Raw genomic sequence first — 27203 nt, 5'->3', positions numbered from 1 at the left:
ATCTTAATTGCTGCTCATATTACATTTGAAACTTGAAATACTGTTTCAAATATCAAGGATTCTCACGTTTTCATAATTTTTTTTACTTTAAGCAAATTCAGTAACATCTTATTAATTTTGAAAGCAGGGATTATTAGTTCACATCACTTTAGTTTTTACAAACTGTAGATTAAGATTAAATAAAGCAAAATTTGCCTGAGATTCACTCCCATGAAGATAAAAGTGTCAATTTGATAAGCAATTTAATGTCCAGCACAGAACCAGATAATTGTTGCTTGGTATCAAAATGGTTAGGTTACATTAAATATATAAGATAAAGAAAATGCAAAAATCAAAGTATTTGCACATAACATTAAATGCGCAATTGTTACCGTCTATGGTCATATTCCCTCAGAGAGTAATAGCCTCTCTGAAGTTTCACGCCATGAATAAGACTACCATTTTTCTTTTTGAAGAGACACATTCAGTTGGACAGCTTGTTTTTGCCAGATGCTTGAATTGATCCTTTGGAAAATGTATTCCTTTTATAAAATATTGCATTTGTCCCTTCAAAACAAACTTCTGAAATTAGGCCAGGATCTCTATAAAATCCTAATTCTTCATACTGCCCATCTCTGTGTGGAAAGTTTCCATCATCCCTATAGCCATGTTAACAGAGTTGATGGGAATAAGAATCCAATAAAATCCAAAGTACAGACTCATCTCTGATTTAGTATTATATCCTTATGGATATTTATAAAAGGAAGACTGTCCCTAGCCTGGCATTCATATACTCTTCATATAATCAGAGGGACAATTTCTAATGTTTATTTTCCCTGAATCTGAAGTTCTATGCAAACCAGAATAGTTCTAAACAAGCTAATCAATATCATATTTTTATTTTTTTGATGTAGTGTCTTGAACTGCTTTCAAAGCCTTGACAAAGAACACAAACAAATTTTTTCCATGTTACAGACTTTGCTGACATTCTTTAGATACAAAAGATTTGAAACACAGTGTAGGCACCAAGTTTATAGGCAGTACATTTTAGGAAATTATACAGTTTTTGCCTTTGTGCACTTTCCTTTTTTCAGATTTTGTTATCTGTCTAAATTGGGTAGTAGGAAGTTCAGCACTTGGACTAGAAACAAAATCTTCATAGCAGCGATATCTCACAGATCTTGGCTGTGGAATGGGTTGTCCTAAGAAATAGCCTTCCTCTTCAGAATCTGAAGATGATGAAGATGAACACCAATCTTCTTCGTCCTCACCCAAAAATCCAAAACACTGATCTCTTGGTTTCCCCATTGCATAGTCAGGTGCAATATGATTATATTGGCTGAAAAAAGTGGGAGTATATGCCCGAACTGCCTGAGGATTTTTATTCTGAATAAATGCATCATAATACTGGGGGGAATAAAAATTAAGCTTTTCTTTTGGAAAAGGTTTTCTTTCTGCAACCAGATGAAGTGCATTCTCAGATCGAGACTTTCTGCTCCTTCGATGATGTTTCTTTCCATGGACTTCAAACTGATAAACATGTCTGTGAGTCCTTTCACCCATAGGAGGTTGATGAATATCAAGATTATCATAGTTTCCATTATCAATGACATCATCTGAAAATTTTACTTGCTGAGGCCTAGTCCGTGATTTGGATTTTCTCAATACTGGCACATCCATTGACTTTTCTTCTGGCAGCGTCTCAGCCTGACATAATTCAAAATTTACACTTTTCAAAGACTCAGTGCTTCTATGAAGCATTGATGAATTCAAAGTTCCCATGTTGCTCATTTTCTCACAATCATCCCCCTCTAGCTCCTGGTAGGTTTCAAAGGAGTACAGAGAAGGTCTTGGTTTGATTTCATCAATTGAAGCACCTAAGAATGAAAAGAAAAAAATAATTTTGGTTGGAAAATTTATTTCATCCAGTTAAATTCGAAAAATGTAATTTAAGTTAATTTTGAAATAACTTGATTATTAGTGATATTTGAAATTGCTGATTTCAAAGCAGGTCTCTTAAGGAAACAGCACCTCTTTCAACATAGGCATGATTTTCCTTCCACTACCGGGTATTGACTATCACTAGGATTCAGTTGCTTATCCCCTCCCTGACAGCCTGAACCAACAATGAACACCAAGAGACTCCAAGTAGCAGAACTGATATAACAAAGGACGCTGTCCACTTTCTTGACAGTATAGGTCAGGGGTGTCAAACTCAAGGCCTGGGGGCCAGATGTGGCCCATGGGGTGCTTAGATCTGGCCCATGGGGCCACCCTGGAAACAGTGAAGGACCGGCCCACTGTGCCTCTGTCAGTAAAAATGGAGGCGGCCCTCCTGAGCTCTGCTTTCACTGGCAGAGGATTGCAGGAGGCCGTCGCAGCCAAAAGAGCTCGGGAGCCCGTTTTCACTGGCAGAGCACTCAGGCACCCCGACATGAGTAATGCCAAGCTGGCCATGCCCACCTCCACCCCAGCCCCTCGAGGTCAAACAAAACCCTGATGCAGCCCTCAATGAAATCAAGTTTGATACCCCTGGTATAGGTTAAAAAAAATATTCCAGATAACTGCACAAAATGTTACTCTTGGATTCTGACCATCTGACTTCCAGTTCAAAGCAATTATATCCATAAAGTGTCCAGCTAAAAATGTTAATTGATCTAATCACACATAAGGGATTCAAGAGAGAAGCTTCTACTCCATTGCCATCTTACTCTGACACCTGTTGGAGAACATGGTTTTGTTAATTTTTGTAATTATCAAATTTCTATACTGCCCATCTCAAATGACTCTTTCACAGGTAGTTCTTATTGACAACCACAATTGGGACAACCATGTCATTAAGTGATGCAAATAATTCGATTTCCTCCATTGACTTTGTCATAAGCCCCTGAGAAGGCTGCAAATCATCACATGACCCCAGGATGCTGCAACCATAGTAAATATATGCTGGTTGCCAAGTGCTCAAATTTTAATCACATGAATGCCAGGACACTGCAATGGTTGTTAAATGCAAGGACTGGGTGTAAATTACTTTTTTTTACTGCTATTGTAACTTTGAAGGTCACCAATGATCTTAAATCAAGAACTTGTACAAGGTGATAAATAAGCAAAAGATAAATTCATAAGCACTTAAATTCCACTATAAAATACTTGAGGCCCTGAACAGGCTTTCAAAAGGAGCATGCATAAAAGCAAGTAAAAGTTAATATGTAAACCCAGAACACTGGTAAGACTCAAGCTTTATGGTATGAAAATTAATTGTACATGTAGCACAAATGCTTAGTGAATGAACCGTAAATCATAGTTTTTAGCTGCTTTACCTGTGATGTTAGATAAAGCAAGGAAATCCATTGAGTCTCGAACACACTGCTCTTGTTTCAGATTTGACGAACATTCCAATGAATCATTATACCTTTGCTTTTGGTTATGTTTGTATCTTGTGTCATGTTCCATGTCTAATTCTTGGATTTTCCTACTACTAGCAAGTCCTGGGTGGCTACCATATGCAGAATCACCCAGGCCATCTTGGGATTGTGCCCAATACATATTTGCCTGGTATTTCTTGCATGCTAGGCTTTGATTATTTTTCTTCAATTCTGATCTTCCTTTAACCACTTTTTCACAAATCCACTGATCATCTGATCTAGAATTGGCTTCCACTGACTGTTGAAATAGACTTTTATCAACAAATTTGAGGAGCAGCTGAGTCATATAATCTTCATGCTCAGCCCATTCTTCTGGCATTTCATCTCCCCTTACTTTCCAGAGTTCTTTGTCAAAAAAATTTACTTCTTGCCTTGAAAAACTTAAGTCATCCAGTTTCTGTGAAAGAGTATCATCCTCTGTGCTTGAAAGACCAGGGAATTTGTAATTCATTGCTGGAGACAACAGGAGAGATTGCCTGCACTGATCTGCTGATTGACTGCTTTTTCCCATATGAATGCTTCTTCTGGAGTCTCTCGAGCGAGCATACTGGAAAGCAGAATCAGAAGAATCTGAAGCATGAACATCCTCTCCCAAACTGCATGATTTAGAACAAAAAATCTGTCCTTGCTTGGGAAGAAAAGGGCAACCAAGTAGTGAAACTTTGCAATGAGCACAAGAAAAGCAAGTTTCTGTAGCATGCCAGTGTTGTCCATCGTAAGTCATTTGAGCGTGATCAACCCCTGTTAACACACATTAATATGTTATTTAATTTAGTTAATATGTTAATTACTGAGACTTGAGACTGAGTCTATTTACATTATACTGGTGCAAAAAAACTAAACTACATGCCATGGCATAAAGCTCTATTTCCATTATGAATAAGTAAAGCAGTCTACAGATATTCATCTATCAATTTGTTTTTAAAATACAGTAAAATAAAGAATTAATGTTTAGCCTTAGGTAACTAATATTCAGAGAGAACTAGATAAAAGATAATCTAATAAATAGTTTTGAGTATAGACATGAACCAGAATAGTATATTAGTCAAATTACATTAACATAGCATGGCTAAAAAAAGACTGCCCAATTAGAATGGAATTAATTAATTTTTATTTATTCATTCATTCAATTTGTATAGCTAACCATCTATCATGACTATACTATCAACAATAATTAAAAACAATAGCAAGAATAATAAAAAATATGAAAAACTATACCATCATACTAAAATGTCTATTAAAACAATTTGCTGATAGCGTGCATTTACAGAATTAGTCTTATTTTCCTTGAAGGAAGTATGATAATGTTAGCAGCAACAGAAAACAACTCTGTGGGCCTGAAATGATGTTCTCATCTGGATAATAATTTTAAAATAATAGGCATAATCCTAAAGACCTCAGGTTCTACAAATAAACTAAAAGCCAATCAATTGAGTCATGACAGCCATTTAAAAGGAGGTCATTTAACTTGTTCATCAGGTTGAAAACATGATTTTGTAACTAGCTTCAACAAATATTTTTTGCCAGTCAAGATGCAAGCTTACCTATACGTTCCCCACAAGTCTCACAATATTCTGCATAAAGGGACTCAAAGCAGCCACAGCAGAATGGGCATCCGTCCTTCATAATATACCTCTGTCCTCCAAGGATGGTTTCACACTCAAGGCAACAGAAGTGTTTCATGTGCCAATTACGACCTTCTGCTTCTGTACATTCATCAGCAAAAATGATCTAGGGTAGGTGGGGAGGAAATAGTTTAGGTTTTAGGAGTTTCAGTTATTTCTCACTCTTTTGGGGGATAATGACTTATCCTTAAACAATAAAAAGTGGAGATAAAAGAGATTACTGGTAATTTATGACCAGTTGCTTAGTGACCATTCAACATTACAACCTATCTGAAAAGGGGGTTTGCAACCTGGCTCCAAAGTTCCAACAGTCAGAATTCCCCCATGGTCACATTACTGCACTTCAGGTACTCACAATATGTCCGCATTTATAGCTGGTATGCAACATCTTATGGTCATGTGACTATTTTACAATGGTTTTGCCAAAAATGGCATTTAATTCCGGGTTTTGGTCATAATGTGCTATACTGAATAATGGGTTTACTTAATGATCACAGCGTTTGCTTAATGACTATGGCATTTGTTTTATGGCCACTGTATTCACGTAACCACTTCGAAAAATTTGCAAAACCAGGTTGGTCACGTGATGACCCATTTTACAACTGTTATAACTTACAACAAGCTCCATTATAGTCATAATTCAAGGATTATCTGTGTAAATAAAGTATTCAGTTCAGAAATTCCAAAGGATCTTAAAATCATTTCCCTTGTTGAAAATTATGAAAATTAATAAGTAGAATATATTAACAATATACTTGATCACTAGTGTACCACTTCTACTTCTTTGTCTACTTACTGATAGTCTACCATTTTTAACTCTTTCCTCTTCTTTATTTTCTTTTTTAAAAAATTAAAAGTGACAGGGGCAAAACTCACACATAAGACTTATCTGCCATATACAACCCAACAGTATTCTTGCAAGTAACATTTCTTCAATTATTACTTTTACTAGAAAGCAATGCATAAAAATTTAGTTTTAAGTGATACGGGGAATCATTTTTGTCCAAAGAGTGTGTGTGATGATATCAGATGATAAGTTATATCCAAATTTACTCACATTTGTTCCTTCCAAGCTACTTAGCAATTGAAGCAGCATTGGGAACCTGTGGACAAGACTTTTCCCTTTGAGCAGCAGCAATTTTTGGTGCAGGTAGCAATTAGGAAACAAATGCTGACAAGGTATGTTAAAAGAGAGAAATAATTATGTCACACTCCTTCAATAGTATAAATGGTTTTCCAGTCACCCAATGGTAAAGGTGATGGCCAATGAATGAATATCAAGAACTACGGACAATTTTTTAAAGAAACTTCCCTTTTTACAACTCTATAATCCCTATTCAGGGTAGAGTATGGGCGACTGACTGGAGCTGAGTGTTTACTGGCTGGATACCCTTCCTGCCATCCATGTGGAGTTCGCAGCAGATATTTTTCCTTTGCGCTCTAAGAGAGAAACATCTGTCACTACCTAGAATTGAATTCTCAACCTTCTGAGTGGGAGGTGAGAGTCTTCACCACTAGGCCACCATGCTGGTCATAGTCGATACAATATAAATTATATATTATATTAGGTTCAGTGCATATTGCTAAGAATTATTAGAATCGGGTTTCATAAGAGACGAATTAGAAAGCCAGTTTGGTCTAGTAATTAAGACACAGCTAGAAAGCAGGAGACAGTGAATTCAAGTCTCGCCTTGGCTATAAAAGCCAGCTGAGTAACCTTGGGCCTGTCACTCTCAGCCAAAGTCATTCACAGGGTTGTTACTGTGCAGAAAAAGGAGGAGGATGTGTTGGATGTGTTCACCGCCTTGAGTTATTTGTAATAATAAAACCGGGATATAAAATAAGTAAAAATAAATTATTTTGATTATTTAAATATCTTGAAGCATAACATCTATGCAGAGATAAGCCCAAATATTGGATATGCTCCCAATCCATGTATTTTACTTGAAAAACAGTTTCCTGTTTGAGCTAAAATTTGTGTTTGATTTACTTTTAAGGTACCAACTTATTTTAGTATCAAAGTATACTCCCACAACTTGGCTAACCATTTTTCCATTGAAGATTCAGATATTTCCAATAAGAAACAGATAATATCCTTGCAGCAATTATCATAAAAATCTACATATATTTTGAGGAGATAAATAGTTTGGTAGTTTAATAAGAATAGTTTAGACTAAAATGAATCTTAAGGTTTTAAGAATTGTTTCATTCTGAATCCTCTTACAGAATTGTTGAGTTGTATGGCATTAAAGCTTAATGCCAAATATGAGAAACAAATGACCACATTTGCTCATTAGACTTCCACTAATTTTTTGAAGATAAACTATCCTGTTCAGCATCAAAACTGAAATAAATGGGACTTCCGCTTGGCACCGCAGGCATCGTGGACGGTCTCCTTAGACCGCCAGCCCTGCGATCTCATAAAAGCCGCTTTGACAGCGCTAATCGGCTGTCTGGCGGCTGAAAAACCTCTCCATCGGGAGAAGAAGGAGAGGAGAGCCAATGGGTGCAAGTAGAGCTCCCCGAAAGTCCTCTGGAATAATTCCAGAGGCTTGGAGGGTGAGAGCTCCCCGGCCAGCCCACCAAGAAGCTCTGGATCCGAGGCAACTCTGTTTTAAACAGAGCCAGACACCGCGACCATCCTGCTGTCAAAAGTGAGTTTGATTGATTACAAGCGCAGGCAGAGTGGAAACAGGAGAACAAGCCTTAAAGTAGCAGAGCTTAACTCCGGAGTTACTTTGTTTCAAACTGAATTTCTTTGAGCTGGAGGCTGAAGATGGCATCTTTGTTATGGTTTTGAAAGTGAAAGTCAGAAACAAAAGTGCTTATTGAGAACTTTTAAAGCTGCTGGGAAGTGAGAACCTGTGGAGAAAAGACTATTTTGCTTGATAAATTAGAGACTATAAATTACAAGCACTTTAAAGTTGTTCAAGGGACTTTGTGGCTTTGGGGGGAAAAAAAGATCTTTTTAAAAAGGAAAAAAAGATGGCTTCTAAACAAGTTAAGCCAGGAGTTGTTAAAGGAGGGGGAGGTTCCCCAGTTGTGTCAGTGGTGACACAGAAAGCACAACTTCCGGCGGATTCACAGAGTCAGGAGGCTGCTCTCAATGATTTTAAAGAGTTTATGAAAGAAGCCATGAATAATCAAGCAACAGCAATGAAAGAAGCTATGAATAACCAAGCCACAGCAATGAATAATTTAACAGTACTTGTGGAAGGGAAATTAAAGAAAGTTGAGGAGGATATAAAATCAATTAAAGAAGTGGTTGCAAAAAAACACGATGAAATAAGAGATGATATTGTTTTTGCAGTATCAGGATTGTCAAAACTTGTTATTCAGTTGGATGAGAAAGTGGAAGAAATTAATGAAGCCAATTTAAATTTGGAAAGCAAAATGGGAGATGTCATGACAAAAACAGACAAAGTTGATGATGAATTGGTAATGTTACAATACAGAATTTGCTTTGAGATTGAGAGGCCTGAAAGAAAATAGCAAAGAAAATTTAAAGGATATTTGTGCTAATGTTATTGCAGAGATAATTAAAGAAAGACCAGAAGAGGTGGCAAGCCGAATTGATAAAATCTACAGAGTTAACTCCTGGTTGGCAAGACAAAAACAGCTGCCAAGAGATGTGGTGATTTATTTTACACCCAGGAGGATCAGAAATGATATTTTACAAGCTTCCTACAAGAATAAGGTTCAGGTGGCTGGGCAAGAAGTGGTGGTTTTGAAAGAGATCCCTCCAAAGATGTTGAGAAGTAGAAAGGACTTTGGCTTTTTGGTAAATGAGCTGAGAAATCAACAAGTGGCATACAGATGGGACGTTCCAACTGGTCTAATAGTAACTTATAATGGAGAAAGATACCGGTTAAACACAGTCTTGAAGGCAAAAGATTTCTATGTTAATGTTTTAAAGGCTGGATACCCACCCTCACCAAGGGGGAGCAGAAAGAAAATGGAGATGATACAACAAGAAAAAGATGGAAAGCAAATACAAACTTATGCTGAAGTTGCAGCTGGAGGAATCATCACGGAAGAAGATCTGGATCTTGGGGGCTTACCCCCAACTCTGGAACCACTCAAGAAGGGAGAACCGAAAGCACAACGACTGACCCGATCAACTTATAAACTTCAAGAACAACAGTTAAAAATGCAACAATCTCAAGATCTATCTCAAGAAGTTCAGAAAATAGAAGCAGTGTGGGGGGGGCTAGGCCGAAGAGTAAGGTGGAGGAGGATCTTCAGCTGATGCTTATGCGGCTTTGAAAAGCTAAAGATGGAACTAAATTTCTATCTTGGAATGTTAATGGCTTAAATTCACCACAAAAAAGAAAGTAAGTATTTCATTACTTGAAATAATTTAACAATGATGTTATTTGTCTGCAAGAAACTCATATTAGGTTATTAGACCAAAAATATTTGATAAATTCAAGATTAGGTACACACTTTGTGGCATCAGCGCCAGAGAAGAAAAATGGGTTAGTTATATATGTAAAGAAAGGATTATCAGCTAATTTAATTGAGGCAGATGATCAAGGAAGATATATCGCAATTGAATTATTAACAGACTGGAAAAATGCTTTTAATTGGAATATATGCCCCTAATCAGCAACAAGACAAATTTTATACATTTTTACACACTAAAATAATACAATGGGATTATAAATCTTTTATATTAATGGGTGACTGGAATGGAGTAATAGACACACAGAGAGATAAAAAAAAAATTATCCAAGATTTCAACACATGCAAAATTACCTAAATCTTTTTTTGATATGATGGAAGATATGGAACTGAGAGATATTTGGAGAGAACGCAATATGGAGGAAAGAGACTTCACCTTCTTTTCTGATAGACATCAATCCTTCTCCAGGATTGATTTTATACTAACCACAAATGATTTTATTTCTAGGGTGAAGAAGACCAAGATATGTCCAAGAATTTTAACTGATCATAGTCCGGTTTGGGTGGAATTTGAACAGGAGAGGAGAGAAAGGAGGTCTTGGAGGTTAAATGAAAATTTATTTAGATATGAAGAAAATGTGAAAGAGCTTAAAAAACAAATGAAGGAATTTTTTGCTATTAATATGAACCTCTATGGAAATGGTTTGGGATGCTAGAAAGGCTTATATGAGGGGTACGTTAATACATATGAATAATAAACATAGACTAAAACAACAAAAGAAGCGGAAAGAGATAGAGGAAGAAATAAAAAAGAAAGAACAATTACTTATACTTAATCCAGGAGATAAGAAGGTAAAAGAAACAATAAATATATTACGAGGGCAATTTAATATGTTAATGGCTGATCAAGTGGCAACTAGCTTACAATATGCTAAACATAATACATTTTGTAATGCCAATAAACCAGGTAGGTGGTTGGCCTACATGCTGAGGAAAAAACAGAAATCACGAGTCATTGGTAAAATAGAATATAGAGGTAAGGAAGTTTACCAACAGAATATGATTAAAAAGGCTTTTTTAGAATTTTATACAAAATTATATGCTAGTGACTCAATACAAGGTATAGATATAGATACTTAAAGGAAGGGAATATTCCGGAATTAACGTTGGAACAGAGGGAAGGATTGAATCAACCAATAACTTCTGAGGAGATTATTGCTGCAATTAAGCAGTTAAAAACAGGGAAAGCTCCGGGAACAGATGGATTAACAGCTGTTTATTATAAGAATTTACAGCTTGAAATGGTAGAACCGCTTAGAGCTTTATTTTGTAAAATTCAATTAAGGGGAGGAGTTCCAACCTCTTGGAGAACAGCTTTTGTTTCATTGATTCCGAAGGAAGAGCAAAACTGTTATCAAACCTGAAAATTTTAGGCCAATTTCACTTTTGAACACTGATTATAAAATTTTTGCTAAGATATTAGCGAACAGATTAATGCCAGTTATGCAACGAACAATTCATAATGATCAATCAGGTTTTATAAAAGGGAGGCAAATGAAATATAATGTTAGACAAATTATTAACTTATTGGACTATTTGGAAAAAAATAACCAGGTCCCTGCAGCGTTCATATTTTTGGATGCAGAGAAAGCATTTGATCGACTGAATTGGCAATTTTTGTTTAAGATAATAGAAAAAATGCATTTTGGGGAGTATTTTATACATTCAATTAGAGCAATATATCAGGAGCAAACAGCACAAATAATAGTTAATGGAGGCCTAACAGAAGTCTTTAAAATTGAGAAAGGTACAAGGCAGGGTTGTCCCTTGTCGCCATTGTTGTTTATCTTAACTTTAGAAGTTTTGTTGAACAAGTTACGTGAATCTGATAAAATAAAAGGAATTGTAATTAGCAGGATTATAGATTAAGAGCGTTTGCAGATGACCTGGTTGTTACTTTATCTCAACCTATAGAAGTGGTTCCATATATGTTGGACATAATAGGTCAATACGGTAAGGTATCTGGATTTAAAGTAAATCAACATAAGACAAAGATGATAATTAAAAATATGTCCGTATCTCAAAGAGAAGATTTAGGGAGAATAACGGGGTTTGAAATAGTTAAAAAGGTTAAGTATTTAGGAATATATATTGCAGCTCAAACATGAAATTGTTTAAAAACAATTATGAAGTTCTTTGGCAAAAAGTACAAAAAGAAATGGAAAATTGGAAAAAGCTACAACTATCATTACTGGGAAGGATAGCAGCAATAAAAATGAATGTTTTACCTAGGTTCTTATTTTTGTTTCAAATGATACCAGTGCTTAAGACGGAAATTTGTTGGAATGGCAGAAAGGGGTTAATACTTTTATTTGGGGTGGGAAGAAACCAAGAGTGAAACTGAAAATTATACAGGATGTACGTGAGAGAGGAGGTCTTAAAATGCCTAATATAATCTAAGATTGTATTATGAAGTGGCTGTTTATCACAAATTAGCGACTGGTTTAACTTAACTGAAGAAAGAATGTTAAATATAGAAGACTATGATTTGTTATATGGATGGCATGCTTATCTGTTATATGAAAAAAAGTGGATAAAGTGTTTAAGGGTCATATACTTAGAAATGCATTGTTGAGGGTTTGGAAAAAGTATCAATATAAGTTAAACTATAAGATACCCATATGGGCAAATCCTAGACATGCAATAGAAAATATAAGTATAGAGCAAAAAACAGAGGTGATTACTTATAAAGAGCTTCTTCTTTTGGAAAGGGGTAATTTGCAACTGAAGATGTACTAAAAGAAGAAGGGATAATCTATACATGGTTTCAGTATGGTCAGCTTCAAGCTAGATGGAGGGAAGATCAAAAAATTGGTGTTATGCAAAATGAGGAAAATTTGGTGAAACAGATTAGAGATCAAAGTCAGATGCGTATTAAAAGGTTGTATAATGCTTCATTGGAAATAGATTCAGAAACGGAATTGATTAAGGATTGTATGATAAAATGGGCACAAAACTTTCAGGAACCAGTGATGATGGAAACATGGGAAAAGATTTGGGTCAGAAATGTTAAATTTACGCAAGCACAAAATTTGAGAGAGAACTTTTATAAAATGTTTTATAGATGGCACTTAGATCCTAAAAAATTATCATGTATGTATCCGAATTTGCAAGCTAAATGTTGGAGATGTGAATGTGATGATGCAATTTATTATCATATATGGTGGACTTGTAAGAAAATCAAGGCATTTTGGATAAAAATTTGGTGGGTGATGCAGAACATTCTGAAAAAAAGGTTGAAATTTACTCCTCAATTGTTTTACTGGGTATAACGATGGATTGTACAGTATTAGAGACTAAATTGATTTTGAACTTAATATCAGCAGCAAGGCTGTTGGTAGCGCAATACTGGAAGAAGGACTTTTTGCCTACTATTGAAGAGTGGATACTGAAAGTAATGAACTTAGCAGAAATGGCGAAAATCTCAGCGTATTTGAAGGACTATACACAAGAAAGATACGGATCGGAATGGAGAAGATGGATTGATTATATTCAAAATAAGTATCAGACAAGAAAATATCAAATAGCTTATGAATGAACGTTAAGTATTAGAAGTATTATGTTATCTATAGTGGAGTTAAGGTTTCAAGGGGGGATTTGGTAGTCTGAGGATAGATAGGTTAATTTAGCTTATGATTGTTAATTGAAATACCCTGTATTTTGCTCTGGGAAGTCTCGGGGGGGGGAGGGAAAGGGTGGGGGGAATATTGGGGGGGGAATTCTTTTTTTTTTTTGTAAAACGTTTCAATAAAAAAAACTGAAATAAATGATCAAACATATTATTTTCTCTGAGTATAATGTTCTGGGTAAATTTAATGATCTTCTATTACAATTCCCATTATTGCTTTTCTATTGTGTATTCTAATTTTGCATCCATTTCATTATATAATGTTTGACTTAAGGGCTTGAGTCTTCAAGAAAATTCTGTAAATAAGACCCACCAAATGTTCCAAGTATTATAAAATTTACAAATTCAGTCAAATCTCCCACTATTCCCACATTTCTGCAATTAGATGCCAATATTTATGAAGGCTATGGAAGAAAAATTTGAAGATCACATTCAGAAGTTCCTGGGTAATAAATGCCATGTTAATTTTAATTCCATCTTAAGGTTCGTGAGAATGTGAGCTTTACCTCATCACATGCTGAACATCGTGGCTTGAGCAGTTCAGCATGGTGTCTACCACAATGAATTTTTCCATCTTGGAAGAAATAGATTAGGTCAACAAGAAGTTCACTGCATGTAAAACATACAAAACAGGATGGGTGCCAGCATGCTCCAGGCCCAGCTCTTGAAGCAAATACTGCAACTTCACCTCCATTTATTTTTATACCACACTGGAAATAAAAACAGGGGTTTAAGTTTTTTTTTTCCATATATCCATCTAGATAAACCTACACACATGGATTTTAATTTTCATACATATACAACTTGTCAGAACAATGGGACCTCACTTCTGTGAGGAAAGAACAAACCAGGACACTAAATGGGCACATGCCACTACTATTATATGATCTTCCTTGATACAAGGTTACTGACTCATATTAACTGTCAGTAACATAATTTCTTAGACACTTCCTTTGAGCATTCCATTCTGTTAAGTATGCAAGCATACTTATACTGATTCATCAACATCCTCTAATCAAATCTTTATTATCCCCATGATTTACCTTGCTATTTATCAGATTTATCTTGATCAATATTTTATACGTATCACTATATCGGAAAGCACAAAATAGGTATCCTGTTTCCCTGAAAATAAGACATCCCCTGATAATAAGCCCAATCGGGCTTTTGAGCACATGCGCTAAAATAAGCCCTCCCCCGAAAATAAGCCCTCCCCGAAAATATTTAAACAACAGAGCTGGAAATCAGGTAAGACGGCAAGAGGAGCCCCATCTTGCTCCACATGCCCTAAAATAATAAGACCTCCCCGAAAATAAGGCCAAGCACTTATTTTGGGGTTCAAAAAAATATATGACAGGGTCTTATTTTCGGGAAAACACAGTATTATAAGCCAACAAACGCTGTTTGATCAGTTTTCAACCTAAAAGGCTTGAACGCATATTTTATTTAAATGTGTTTTATTCCATGTTCATCAGTACCTGAATTTCACAGAATTACAGAATTCTATTTTAACAATAGCAATGTTACCTGTTCACAAAGTGCATGCATTATTGCTCTAGGGAGTAATTTGACTGAGCCTCGCCCCAGTGCTGCTTTTTTACGTTGTGCACTAAATATTTGAAGTTCTTTCTTCTCTTCTTCACTTAAAGACTGGCAGTATCGCACCTTCAACAAAAGCCAATAACATGTTTAGAATCTACACAAGTTCTATTTGGAATTGACATGCATGAATAGGTATACATATACCTGTTTGGAAACTGAAAGATTTGTGTCAGATTTAGACATAAAAAAGAATTGCATACACAGCTAATTTTCTTTTTATACTTTCACCACAATGTAATAATCTGTCTCAACAATTGGAGCTGCTACAATGAGATGAAGTGTTATTGCTATCTATGCATTACTACCCTGGATTCTGGCATATTTTGAAGATTTAAGGTTTTCTGCATTTGGTTTTCCTAATTTATGGATATAAGATAAATTTCTATAGCATACAAGTATAGAATGGAGAAGCAGATTATTCCTTTCATGTTTTATGAGAAGGAAGAGAGGAGAAGTGGCACCATAGGGTTTCGGTGCAGTTTCCATCCACAGCAGGCATGAGATCACTGATGGCTTTAATTACAAAATCATTTTCTAAACCCAGCCTGTCCAAATTAAACTTTGCTGTTTGAATCTAATTGTATTAGTGAATTAGATGCATTTTTTTCCAAATAGTTTTCAAAGAATTGAGCTATATGGTAAATATCTGCCTACATCTTGCAATCCAGAATATATAATGATAAACACTAGGCTTTTGATTTTCTAAGACCATCTAACTGATGTATCTCTTATTAGATACTTCTATTTTGTCTAGGAGGGATCATTCAGGCACTCATGATGATTTAAACTTATGCATCCAATAGCAGGAAAAAATAAAAATAGTGATAAAAAGTAGTTATAAACCAGGGTTATTATACTTTTAAAAAACCCACACTAAATTACACTAGGAGAGGTGCCTCACACAACAGTGAATAGTCATTATTCCATAGAACAGATGCTACTGTAGGAAAGTACTGGAACTCTAATGTTGCAAAGTGGAAAGCAAAGCATAAAAATAAGGCACAAGGGGATGAGTTTAAAATGTTCTTTAAGAGTTTTAGGGTGCTAAATATAGATGCAATTTGCACATATTGTTTTATATGCTGATGAGTATACCTTTCCTCACAACCTTTCCATTTTCTATTTCTTTATTTTTATTATTTATTAATAAGGGGGTTTACAAACATTTAAAAACACTAAAATAATACAATAAGTCATATTGCTGGCAGCAATTTTTTTTAAAAAAAAAAACTAATTATTAACTGCTATGAAATTTAAAGATTTGGGAGATGACCAAATGAAAAAATTACTGATGGCCCACAGACTTATCTAGAAAAATACTTTCATCCTTGGCCTTTAACACAGCAAAAGTCCTTGGCAGGATAAAGTGGAAGAGCAAACCTTTGCACTTGTGCTCTAGTAATCTGAATTAGTCCCAGAAACACACCAGAAATAGAGCTCCTGTAAGAAGCCCTCCATTCAAGAGACTTGACTCCTGCTTACCAGATGGATGTGCATTTTGTCAACAGTATAGAAGTGGTGTATCCTTGTGATCTTACACAATTTTTTTCAACTTCCTAGTCTAATTTACAGTAAAATCCTAGAATTTCCTGGCGGAAATTCAAAAAATTCATTCAAAAACTAATTAGATATGATCCTGCTTGACTTTTGGAAATCAGTCAAGATCATTTGCATGAAACGAAATGTGCAGTCAGAATTACTAAACTGTATTACTTACCAACTGGAGATTTTCAAAGTACATAATGTTTCAGTATTTAATCTGGAAGTTATCATGGCATGAGTCACTGTAATTAGTTACATCTTGTCAGACTGTATTTGAGAAACCATAGATTTGTTCCCCAAAAAAGGTAATATGTCCCTCTGTCTCATCTTAGCAGAGCAAACATGATTATCTATACCTACCTCATTGTCATGGGGTGGTAGCTGATAGAGAAGCTGCTTAATTCGATATTTTTCTCCAGGACTGTTAACATATGGGACCTTCTCCTCTGACAGGCAAGCAAAGAAAAGCTGAACCTAAATTAGAAGCCAGACACATAACTCATTCATTCACTTCCTTGTAAGAATTCTTCATCTGCTATTTTATTTTTTTATTTATAGGGTATGCTAGGTCTGTTTTACTTTTTACTTTTTTCTTTTCATTTTTAGCAGAATTTACATTCCTTTTTTTTTAGAAAGAAGAAATAAGCTAACTCAGCAGAACTAAATTACCTAAGATTACTAGCACTCAGCTGTTGAATTGCTTCCCTGGAATCCAATTTTCAGTGGCAATTACAGCTGCCATAAATTATGCACATCTCACTTCCAACTCCTTCAGAATAGTTAGCACTCTCCATTTTATCACACAACATTATAAAGCTATCCAGAAAACAACTAACATATCAACAAGTCTGACTTGTTCCATAGGCTCTCCTGTACTTTCTTGCTTTTAAGTTCATTCATTCCATTTAAACTTCGCAGTTATTAAATAAAACCATATTTGCCACATAATACAAGCAGAAAAGCTATTGCTGCTTGTGATTACAATAAACTCTATTCTCTATTCCCTGCCCAAATAGTATTGAAAAAGAAAATGTTTCAAAGTAAAAGTTGTTTTCCATTTGCCTTGTTCTTTAAATTATGAAAGGATTAATAGGCAAGATATTTTTATAGTTATACAAATAAAATGTCTTTAATGAATATTATTTTCTGGCTCCAAGTATTATTTTACTTGGAGGACTACACTAAGTTATTGGTGTCAGTACTGCTCTAATTTTAATGCACAGAGTAAATTGGTAAGTAGGCAGATAATTACATTTAAATGAAAGAAAGTTTGGAGAAAAATGTGACATTATTCACAGCATTTCAAACAAATAGGACATTTATAAAATGCACAGCACAAAGCAAACATACGTTCCAAAGAAAGAATACTTCAGGTATCTTAAGTAAATAATTCTATATGCATGCTGCATCTTACATGTGATATTAAAAAAATGACTTTTTCTGTTAAGCCATATTAATGCTAGCTTGAATATTATTTTGTATTTTAATGTTTAGGGCAGTGATGGCTAACCTTTTTGCCATCACGTGCCAGGAAGGGGGGCGGGGGAGGTTTGCGCATGCACGTACCTACACCCATAATTCTATGTGCCCTGCCCTGCGCATGCATGCACAACCCCCCTCCCCGCTCCTGGCACGCGATGGCCCGGTAGGCCCGTTTTTCTTTCTCACCTGGCTCCAGATCCTCTGTGCATCTGGGGAGGGCAAAAACAGCCTTTCCCACTCCCTCGGAGGCCCTCCAGAGGCCTGAAATGGCCCATTTTCCAACTCCTGGTGGGACAGGAAGTGATTTTTTTTGCTGTCACCAGCCTCCAGAGACTCCTAGAAAGGCCCGAAAATCAATTGGCTGGCGCGTGCATGCGCGCCAGAGCTGAGCTGGCGTGCCTATTGATATGGCTACGTGTGCCACCTGTGGCACGTGTGCCATAGGTTCGCCATCACGGGTTTAGGACAAAGTACCAACAGAAAACAGTAAGTGGAACCCTTGTGTCAGATGTCCAGCTAGAAAATGCCCAAAAAAACCCTGGGACATTGTGCTTCCCAAAAGTAAAACTTTATTGAATACACATTGGCACAGAGGAAGCAAAACCAGTTCTAGTTTTCCTGTGCAAAATCCCACATAATTAAACTTGCTTTTCCCTTTGGCCATCCCCCCTCAGTTCATTGTGTTGTCCAATTAAATCCACTTCTTTTATTATGGGAACAGTCCAGATAATTCAAGCACTCTTGACATGCCGACACCCCTGAAAGAAAGATGCAACTGGAATACATAAGCATGAACAATTAATCACTGTACAAGATTTTCTCACATTGGTTGTATTGGGTATTTGGAATGAAATTGCTTTAATAATTTCTCTGACATCCCTAGCCACTACCCACTCAGCATCCAATGCTGGGAAACCTTTCCACAGCACAAGGTACTGTAACTTTCCTCGGTGGTGTCTAGAGTACAGCATGTCTTTAATTTCATAGTGCTCTTCCCCCTTTATGAGGACCAGAGCTGGAAGAGATCCCCGACTTGTCTTAGCCCAGAGATACAGAAGGGCTTCAATAGGCTAGAGTGAAATACTGGATGCACCTGCCTAAGAGTCTTTGGCATCCGTAGCGCTACTGTTACTGGATTGATAATCTGCACAATGGGGAAGAGAGCTATATATTTAGGACCCAGCTTTTTACAGGGATGTCTGAGATTTAATTACTTTGTGGACAGGTACACTGTATCTCCCACCTTAAACTCTTTTTGAAGAACTCTCTTTAGATCTGCTTGTATTTTCTGGGCCTCCCTTGCTTTTCCTAGTTCCTTACACACTATAGCCCACATGCCTCTGAAAGAGTCCCTCCATTCCACCAGTGTCGCAGAGGATAGGGTCCCTTGGGGAAACTCTGTCATAGTCACGAATTCGACCCCCGTAGCCACCTTAAAAGGAGTAAATCCTGTGCTGCTATGCACTGAGTTGTTGTAAGCCATTTTGGTAAATGTCAGCAGTTCAGCCCAATTAGTCTGCAGATAGCTTATATAGCATCTCAGATATTGTACTACCATTGAGTTAGCTTGTTCTGCTCCCCATTAGTACTAGGATGAAAGGTAGAGCTAAGCCCTTGGGATGAACCTATTAGCTTTAAAAACTTCCACCAGAACTTAGTGAAACGTACCCCTCAGTCTGAGATAATTTGCTTTAGGACCCTGTGCAGCCTGTAGGTGTGTTACATGGACATTTTTGCTAAGACCTGGGGCTGAAGGATATGGTATGAAATGTGCCTGTTTTGAGAACAGGTCTACAACAGTCCAAATTACAGTGTTCCCACCACTTTTGGGAAGCTCCACTATGAAATCCATGGCTATCTTCTCCCACGGCATTGTTGGGTTGGCTACTGGTTGTAATAATCCTTCATAGATGCGCATACAGGGCAACTCACCACATAGATTTCTATGTCCTTCTTCATCTTGGGTCTCCAAAACTGCCTCTTTATGAGATGCAGGGTTTTTATAAACCCAAAATGTCCTGCTGGCTTCGCGTCATGGCTTCTTTGTAGGACTATAAAGTTCTCTGGTTGGCTGGTACATATATTTTGCTCCTCTTTCATGCTAAATCTTGCTTTATGATTAAGTCAGTTTTATGGTTTTGGAATTGCTCATCTCCCACCCAAGGCTTTTTTCAGCTGCTGGGTCAGTGCATCTTCTAACCAACGGGAGCTCTTCTGTGGTTGCCTCACAGGAACTGGCACTGCATGTTGGTTGAATGTGATGATAGAATTAATTATCTCTTCTCTCATGCTCTTATATTGCAGCAGGCACAAGTGTGTCAGCTAGAAATCCCTCCCCCCAGTAAATAACGCAGGATAAAATTGAACCAGCTAAAGTACTGAGCCCACTGGACCTGCTTAGGGGACAGTTTCCCAGGGGTCTTTAGTACTTCTAGATTTTTGTGGCTGGTCCAAACTTCAATGAGCCTTGGTAGTACAGTGGTCTAAAGCACCCTGTTATTAAGATCAGCTGCCTGCAATTACTGCAAGTTCGAATCTCGCCAGGCTCAAGGTTGACTCAGCCTTCCATCCTTTCTAAATTGAGGACCCAGTTTGTGGGGGCAATAAGCTGACTTTGTATAAATATACAAAAGGATGAAGGTTATTGCTTAGCGCACTGTAAGCCGCCCTGAGTCTCCAGAGAAGGGCGGCATATAAATCAAATTTAAAAAAATAAAATAAAAATGGGATTTTCCTGCCTTCTGAGAACTGCCTCCAGATAAGGAGAGCCCAGCAGACTGCATAAGCCTCCTTCTCCCAGATTGTCCATTGTCTCTAGGTGTTGGACAGTTTCCAAGAAGTATAGGCACAAGGCTGCAGTTTTCCCCTTTTATTCCTCTGCAATAACACTGCCCCCACGGCCACGTCACTAGTGTCTGCCTGGATCACCGATGGCTCCTCTGGGTTCGGGTGTTTCAAGACTGGCTCAGAGACAAAAAGTCTCTTTAGCTTTTCAAAAGCTGCTTGGCACTCGACAGTCCAATTCAAGGGCTGACTTGGTCTAGGTTTCACCACCTTCCCCATTTTTAACAGGTTTGTGATGGGCAGTGCTATTTGTGTGAAAGTGGGAATGAATTGTCTATAGAAGTTCACAAATCCTAGGAAACTCTGCAGCTGTGTTCTGGTCCTTGGGGCCTCCCAGGATTGCTTTCACCTTTTCTGGGTCCATCTCTAACCCCCTCTTTGTAGATATGGTACCTTAGGTAGTCTAAGCTGGTCTTGTGAAGGTCATATTTGGATGTGTTTTGTGTATAGCAAGGCTTTTAGCAACTCCTTAGCACAGCTCTTACTGGTTTTACATGTTCTTCTGTGTTCTCGGTATAAATTAAAATATCACCAAGTACACCAGTACCCCTTTGTATAAGTGCTCATGTAGGACTTTATCAGCTGCATGAACACAGCTGGGTTCCCCTGTAATCTAAATTGCATCACCTGGAATTGGTAGCATCCTAAGAGGCAATTGAACATGGTCTTCAACTCATCTCCCTCCCTAATCCTCACTCAGTAGTACGCTTCCCTCAAGTCCAGCTTGGTAAAGATCTTCCCCTTTGACAAGTAATTTAACATGTCTTTCATCAGGGGGATGGGGTACATGTCCTCCATGCAAATGGCGTTTATCCCCCTATAATCCACACATTCTCAGGGACCCGACTCTTTTTTTTTTTTTTAAGAGAACAGGGGCTGCCACCCTTGATTTGGCCAACTGGATGAAGCCCCTGGTTAGGTTCTTATCTATAAAGCTCTTCCATTTTCCTGGGCATCATGGAATACATCTCTGGCTTTGGTAGTTTTTCCCCCTGCAGAATTTCAATAGCACAGTCTGTGAGGGGGCGGCAGCACATCCAACTCCTTCTCACTAAACACTTCAGCGAGATTACAGTACTCCTTTCGAATAAGCAGCTGTAATGCTTTGCCCTCTGTCAGCACCTTAGCCAGCTCTGCTTTCACTTTCCCAACCACCAGCTCATCACTGGCACCTGGTGCTTTCCCTATTTCCTGTTGCTTAGCCATTTTGTTTCTCATTTGCCACTTGTTCTCCCAGTCCACTGCTAGGTTCCATTTCTTTAGCCAGACTAGCTCTAGAATCATGGCCTCAGTCATTCTGGGGTCCACGATAAAAGTGGATAGTCTCCATGTGGTTCCCAAGCCTTAGGCTCACTGGCTCTGTCAGATAGGTCACTGGCACCACTCCCCCAAAAGGAAACTGTCTAGTTTTTCAAATCCCACAGGTCACCTCAGTTTCCTGAGTCTTAGCTCCAACTTCTCCGTTCTCGGCAAGCTGATTAGGCACTGGATGCACCCTGAGTCTAATAGGCCATGATGGTGTCCTTCATTCCCGAGTAAGGCACCATTATCTCCACCCTGGCAGTCATTGGAATGATGGTGTCACTTACCATCAGGTCATCTTCCTCTTCGCTGTCACTCTTGTAGAAGATCATGTCTGGTATTTTGGGGATCAGAGTTCCCTCTCCTTTGCTGGACTGTGGAGAGACCTCTACAAACTGCTGTGCTGCCTGCATCTTCTCCTTTGTCTTTGCCGGCGGCTTCTTTGGTTGGGCCAAGGCTCGCAATGCAGATGCTGGATGTGGGGTGGGGCAGTCAGCCTCTCAGTGGCCTTTCTTCCTGCATCGGAAACAGGCTCTCAACACACGGCAGGGCTTCTTCTTGGGGATCTGAGGAGAACCTCCTTTTCCCCCAAGGGTTGCAGAGCACCTCTTGGTTGTCCAGTGGGGGCAATCCTCATGCACAGCATGCTGCTCCATCAGGTCTAGCTCCACGTTGGTGACCAGTTGGTACTATGCCCAAAGATCATTAGGCACCCCTCAGGGCAAGCAGTTGTGGTACAGTTCTCGGTTCAGACCATCCTGGAATTGGTAGACCAGTAGGGGCTCAGGCCATTCCCTCAGGCAGGCCACCAAGCTGGAAAATTCTTGAATGTATTCTGTGACTGGTCACTTCCTTTGCCGAATGGAGCGGATCCTGGCCTCTGCTCGCTGGGTTTCCATGGCGTCCTCAAATCTGTACCACATCTCTTGCATAAGGGCGTTCACATTCATTAGCTCTGGGGTGTCCTCATTGTGAAGTCACACCAGCCACTCTGTGTCATCTCCTTCCAGGGTCGATGTGACAATATTTACATGGGAGGGCACGTTGGGATACATTGCTCTGTACCACTCCAAATATTTCTACACCTGTGTTGATGGCCAGCTTTTCGGGCTGGCCATCAAACTTTGCCTTCAAGGGAGGAGGCTCTCAGTCCTATTGTACCAACACGAAGCCTGGTGGCACCTGTGCAGGGCTTCCCGTCGCCATGAGAGGTGACTGGGCTTGTGCCAGACCTGCCAAAGGGGGGCTGCCTCTGCCCCTTGCTGCGTGGTACCCACTGCTCCAGGTAGGTTCAACATACTGACTGCAATAGAGGAGGGGATGAGGTAACTAGCGGCTTGGCCATCTCCATCCCAGCCCCTGTCATCATCGACTTTGGTGAGGTGGAGCCCCAGATCTCCAGCCCACCGAACTTCTGAGCTGTTCCATTGATAAGCTGCAGGTCGCGATCAGGAACCTCCATCCCATCAGCTCTTCCCACTTGGCAGCTTTCATGCTTTTCCACTTGCTTTCTCAGATCAATGTAACTCCGTGAGGGATCAGTGGGTATTCTGTCTCTGCTGCCTTTCCCACGCTGCCTGCTCATGGCTCCTTTTTCTTAGACCAGAAAGCTTCTGAAACCACCTCTTCTCCATATATGGGTCGCTGCTCGAACTTTTTGGGTCCCAGTTTAGAGCGTGCCCCGATTGGCTGGCTTCCAATCCACTGTTGGTGCCTCCAAGAGGGGGGCTTCTCCCAACTTCACCCTGTCATCTGTCTTCTTGTTGACTGCTGACATCTCGTTATCTCAGTTCTCCTGGAAGATTCCAGGTAAGCAGTAGTTTATAGAGCTGGTTTAATGTCAGGTGTCCAGCTAGAGAATCCAAAAAGAGAACTCCTGGGACATTGTGCTTCCCAAAAGTAAAAATTTATTGAATACACTACATTGGCATAGAAGAAGTGAAACTAGCTCTGGTTTTCCCGCACAGAATCCCACAGTTAATTTGTTTTTCCATTTGGCCATTCCTCCTCAGTTCATTGCATTGTCTAAATAAATCTGTTTCTTTTATTATGGGAACAGTCCGGATAGTTCAAGCACCTGCATTGTATGATCTTGGGCTGGCAGCAGGGTCTCACGATCTGCAGACAGAGTCTTGGCATTCCATTCCCTCCCCAACATTCTAACCACCCTCTTCCCAACTGTTGTCAAGCTGAGAGCAAAGAAGCAACTAGGTGAAAGAGCAAATCACTCTTGACACCTTGGTTTGCCCTGAGTTTGGTCTCATTGCCCAGCTAAGTATGGGGTTTGCTCCCTGTTTATATATACAATAACTTGCCCTGCCAATTTTGGTAGGAGTATGGTTTTCTCTTTGATAAGTATATGCTTTTCTGTTTGATTGTTTGCCTGGTGTTAATCCCTACTTATTTGGGTGTTCGCTGCTGGAAAGGATGCTTTCTGATCTTTTTCTTTCCTTCTCAGCCTTTTTAGTTTCTTGAATGGTGTGGAAATACGGTTTATTTATATATATCTACTGATAGTTCATTTGTCTGAATGCCAAGCTTCTAGGAATTTCTTGGATTTAGCTTGGTCTAGGATGCTCATAGTTTCTTAATTGATATGAAGAGAATATATGTAGCTCAGAGTTGAAAGGTTTGATGCTTTGATGCTGAGCTTGGTTGTTTGCTTGCAGGCTTTCATTACCCAACCAGGAAACATCATCAGTGTGAGTGAATATGTGGTTTATTACAGTGGTGAAATGTAAAATTTGCTACTACCGGTTCTGTGGGCGTGGCTTAGTGGTGGGGTAATAAGACTGGGTGGGCGTGGCCAAGTTTTTTTTTTACTTTAAAAAAAAATTTACAACCTATTCGGGCAAATAGGTTGTAAAATATGCTTTTAAAAAGTAAAAAAAATGCTTTGATGATCACGCAGCACAGCTGTGATCATCAGAGCCTTTTTTTTTTACTTTTTTAAAGCATTTTTACTACTGGTTCCAGAGAACTGGTAGTAAAAAAAATGCTTAAAAAGTAAAAAAAAAAAAAAAAGTTCTGACGATCGTGCATTGCTCAGCTGATCATCGGAACTTTTTTTTTTTTTTTACATTTTTTACTACTGGTTCAGCGAACCAGTAGCCTTTTTTACTACCAGTTCGGGCGAACTGGACCAAACCAGGAGCATTTCACCCCTGGTTTATTCCCTACTTACAATTCAGTACAATAGTTTGCCCACTTTTGATGGGGGTGTGATTTCCTCCATGATAATTCCTTGATTATGTACTGTTTTCTGTTTTACTGTTTGCATGGTGTTAATCCCTGTTTATCTGGCTATTGGTTGCTGGGGAAGATTGTGTTATTGTCTTTTGGTTTTCTTCTTATCTTACTTCAAAGTTTACTTATCTTTTTTAATCATGACAATGCTATCATATAAAACCTAAATAATAAAAACAGATTTTAAGGATATTGCTTTTTTGGTCCACAATTTATATGAAAAAAATGAAGATCAAGGTAACCTAAGTACAAAATTACTTTCGGAATATGCAGTTGAAACATAAGCTGATTAATAGTTGCCCATACCTGTTCTGGTCTAAGACCTGGAGGAACCCAGGCATATTCTTCTAAGGCACACCCAGAATCATCATCTGATGTTGAACTTCGTTGGAAGCCAGATGTACAATTGCCAACTTTTGGCTCCATTTCCAAAAGACACAGGTCAGTGGGACAATATCAAGAAGTTCAGTTATAGATCATCAATTAAGAGCTCTAAGAAAATACAGTTCAAAGGTTAAATATTGCAATAAAAAGCATAGCTATTACTTCAAAACACATAGATATCATACTGTCTCTGCTCCTATACTTGTGCTTTATTCTAGGTTATTTTTTCAAAGTAATATAATGTTTTTCCAATCATGTGTAGTGTGAAACAGAAGAAAACAGAAGTGAAGTTCTGCATGCTAACCATGCTGTAATAGGCAAAGAAAAAATAAAAATATTTTTGGGATAAAGTGAATATATGCAGATTATACTTTAATATGTAGTATAATTTAGGAAAAATGCTTAATCATTTTTATGTTAATCATGTGAAAATATGAACTAGAACTGCATGCTTCCCATTTGATTCCTCCCTCCCCCCTTTAATCTCAGTCCCTATAGCCTATGAGGAATGACCTGGGGATGAGGACTAGGGAGTCCCGGATCCCTCAAGCCTCAGAAAAGTACACAGGGAGGAAGAGCGGGTACAGGCTGACCGAGGAAGGGGGGAAGGCAGGCAGCGGAGCACAGGAGCAGCAGTGCTTCAGAAACAAGCAAATGCCTCCCCTGCTCAATCCCTGAGCACAGAGAATGGAAAGAAGGCAGAGTCAGTACAGGGCAAACTGACTACTTGGGAGGAGGATGCCCCATCCCTCCTCATGAAGTTCACCTAAAGAGTAGAATTTAAGGAAACACCGTGAGTAGGGGCTTTTGCTAGGAACAAGTGTTTGTTTTCGGATTACACTCCCCCAGCTTTGACTCAGACCTTTTGCCTTGCTTTGAATGTCGAGGACATTGTTTGCCTTGAACACTGTTTTTGCCTTGCTTTGAAGACTGTTCTTGTCTTGCCCTAGCCCTGAGGACTTTGCCTTCGAAACTGTCCTTGTCTTATGCCTGGATTTTTGTCTTGTGGAATTGCCAACTCATCTATGGGCTGCTGTTTGGGGGACTGAGGGTTGAGCCTTACAGGATGGTGGAAGGCCATTTGTTTAACCGTTCCCAAGAGAAATAAATAACTTTCTGGAGGCCTGCCTAACCTTGACCACCTGGGTCATAAGAAAGTATTCAGACAGGGGTGAAATCTGTGGGTATGGCTTGGTAGGGGGGTAATGTGACTGGGTGGGCATGGCCAAGTTTTTTTTTTTTAACTTTTAAAAGTATTTTTTCTACAACCTCTTCAGCCGAAGAGGTTGCAGAAAAAAATGCTTTTAGAAGCCTCTGACGATCCCAGCTGAGCTGCACCATCATCAGAGGCTTTTTTTTTTTTTACTTTTAAAAGCATTTTTTCAGCCAAAGAGGTTGTAGGAAAAAAATGCTTTTAAAAGCAAAAAAAAAAAAAAAAAAACAGCCTCTGATGATCTTGCGGCTCAGCTGGGCATGGGGGGGGGCATAGGGATTTTTGCTACTGGTTCTCTGAACCACCCACCGCCATCGCTACCGTATCAGGTGATCCGGTCTGAACCGGGAGCATTTCACCCCTGATTCAGACCCCTTTCAGTTCTGTCAATTTTATTATGCTGCAGCCTGATTTTACAGTTGTTGAAATTCTTTTTTTTCCTCAATAATCTATACTCAGTACCCCAT

At 38.6% G+C, this 27203-nt stretch overlaps 2 protein-coding genes across 2 annotated transcripts in view; one reads left to right on the top strand and one right to left on the bottom strand.

Annotated features, from left to right (window-relative positions):
- Positions 1-13159, top strand: part of PPHLN1 (periphilin 1) — an 81624-nt gene extending 68465 nt beyond the window's left edge. The window contains exon 10 of the mRNA XM_070946925.1: positions 12817-13159. Coding sequence (XP_070803026.1) covers positions 12817-12834 — 18 coding nt within the window. The 3' untranslated portion in view covers positions 12835-13159. The remainder of the gene's footprint in view (positions 1-12816) is intronic.
- Positions 1027-25565, bottom strand: PRICKLE1 (prickle planar cell polarity protein 1). Its single transcript, XM_070946921.1, has 7 exons — positions 25446-25565; positions 16626-16739; positions 14649-14786; positions 13628-13831; positions 4949-5135; positions 3300-4145; positions 1027-1856 (listed from the first exon to the last, which is right to left on the bottom strand). Exons 1-7 carry the CDS (start codon positions 25563-25565, stop codon positions 1027-1029), a joined length of 2439 nt encoding a protein of 812 aa, XP_070803022.1.
- Positions 25566-27203: the final 1638 nt, after the last annotated feature.

The sequence above is a fragment of the Pituophis catenifer genome, unplaced genomic scaffold (assembly GCF_029215685.1).
Source record: "Pituophis catenifer annectens isolate HBS135680 unplaced genomic scaffold, rPitCat1.0.hap2 SCAF_7, whole genome shotgun sequence".
NCBI lineage: Eukaryota > Metazoa > Chordata > Lepidosauria > Squamata > Colubridae > Pituophis > Pituophis catenifer.
The sequence above is the reverse complement of the archived record's forward strand: the minus strand, read 5'-3'. Positions and strand labels throughout refer to the sequence as shown.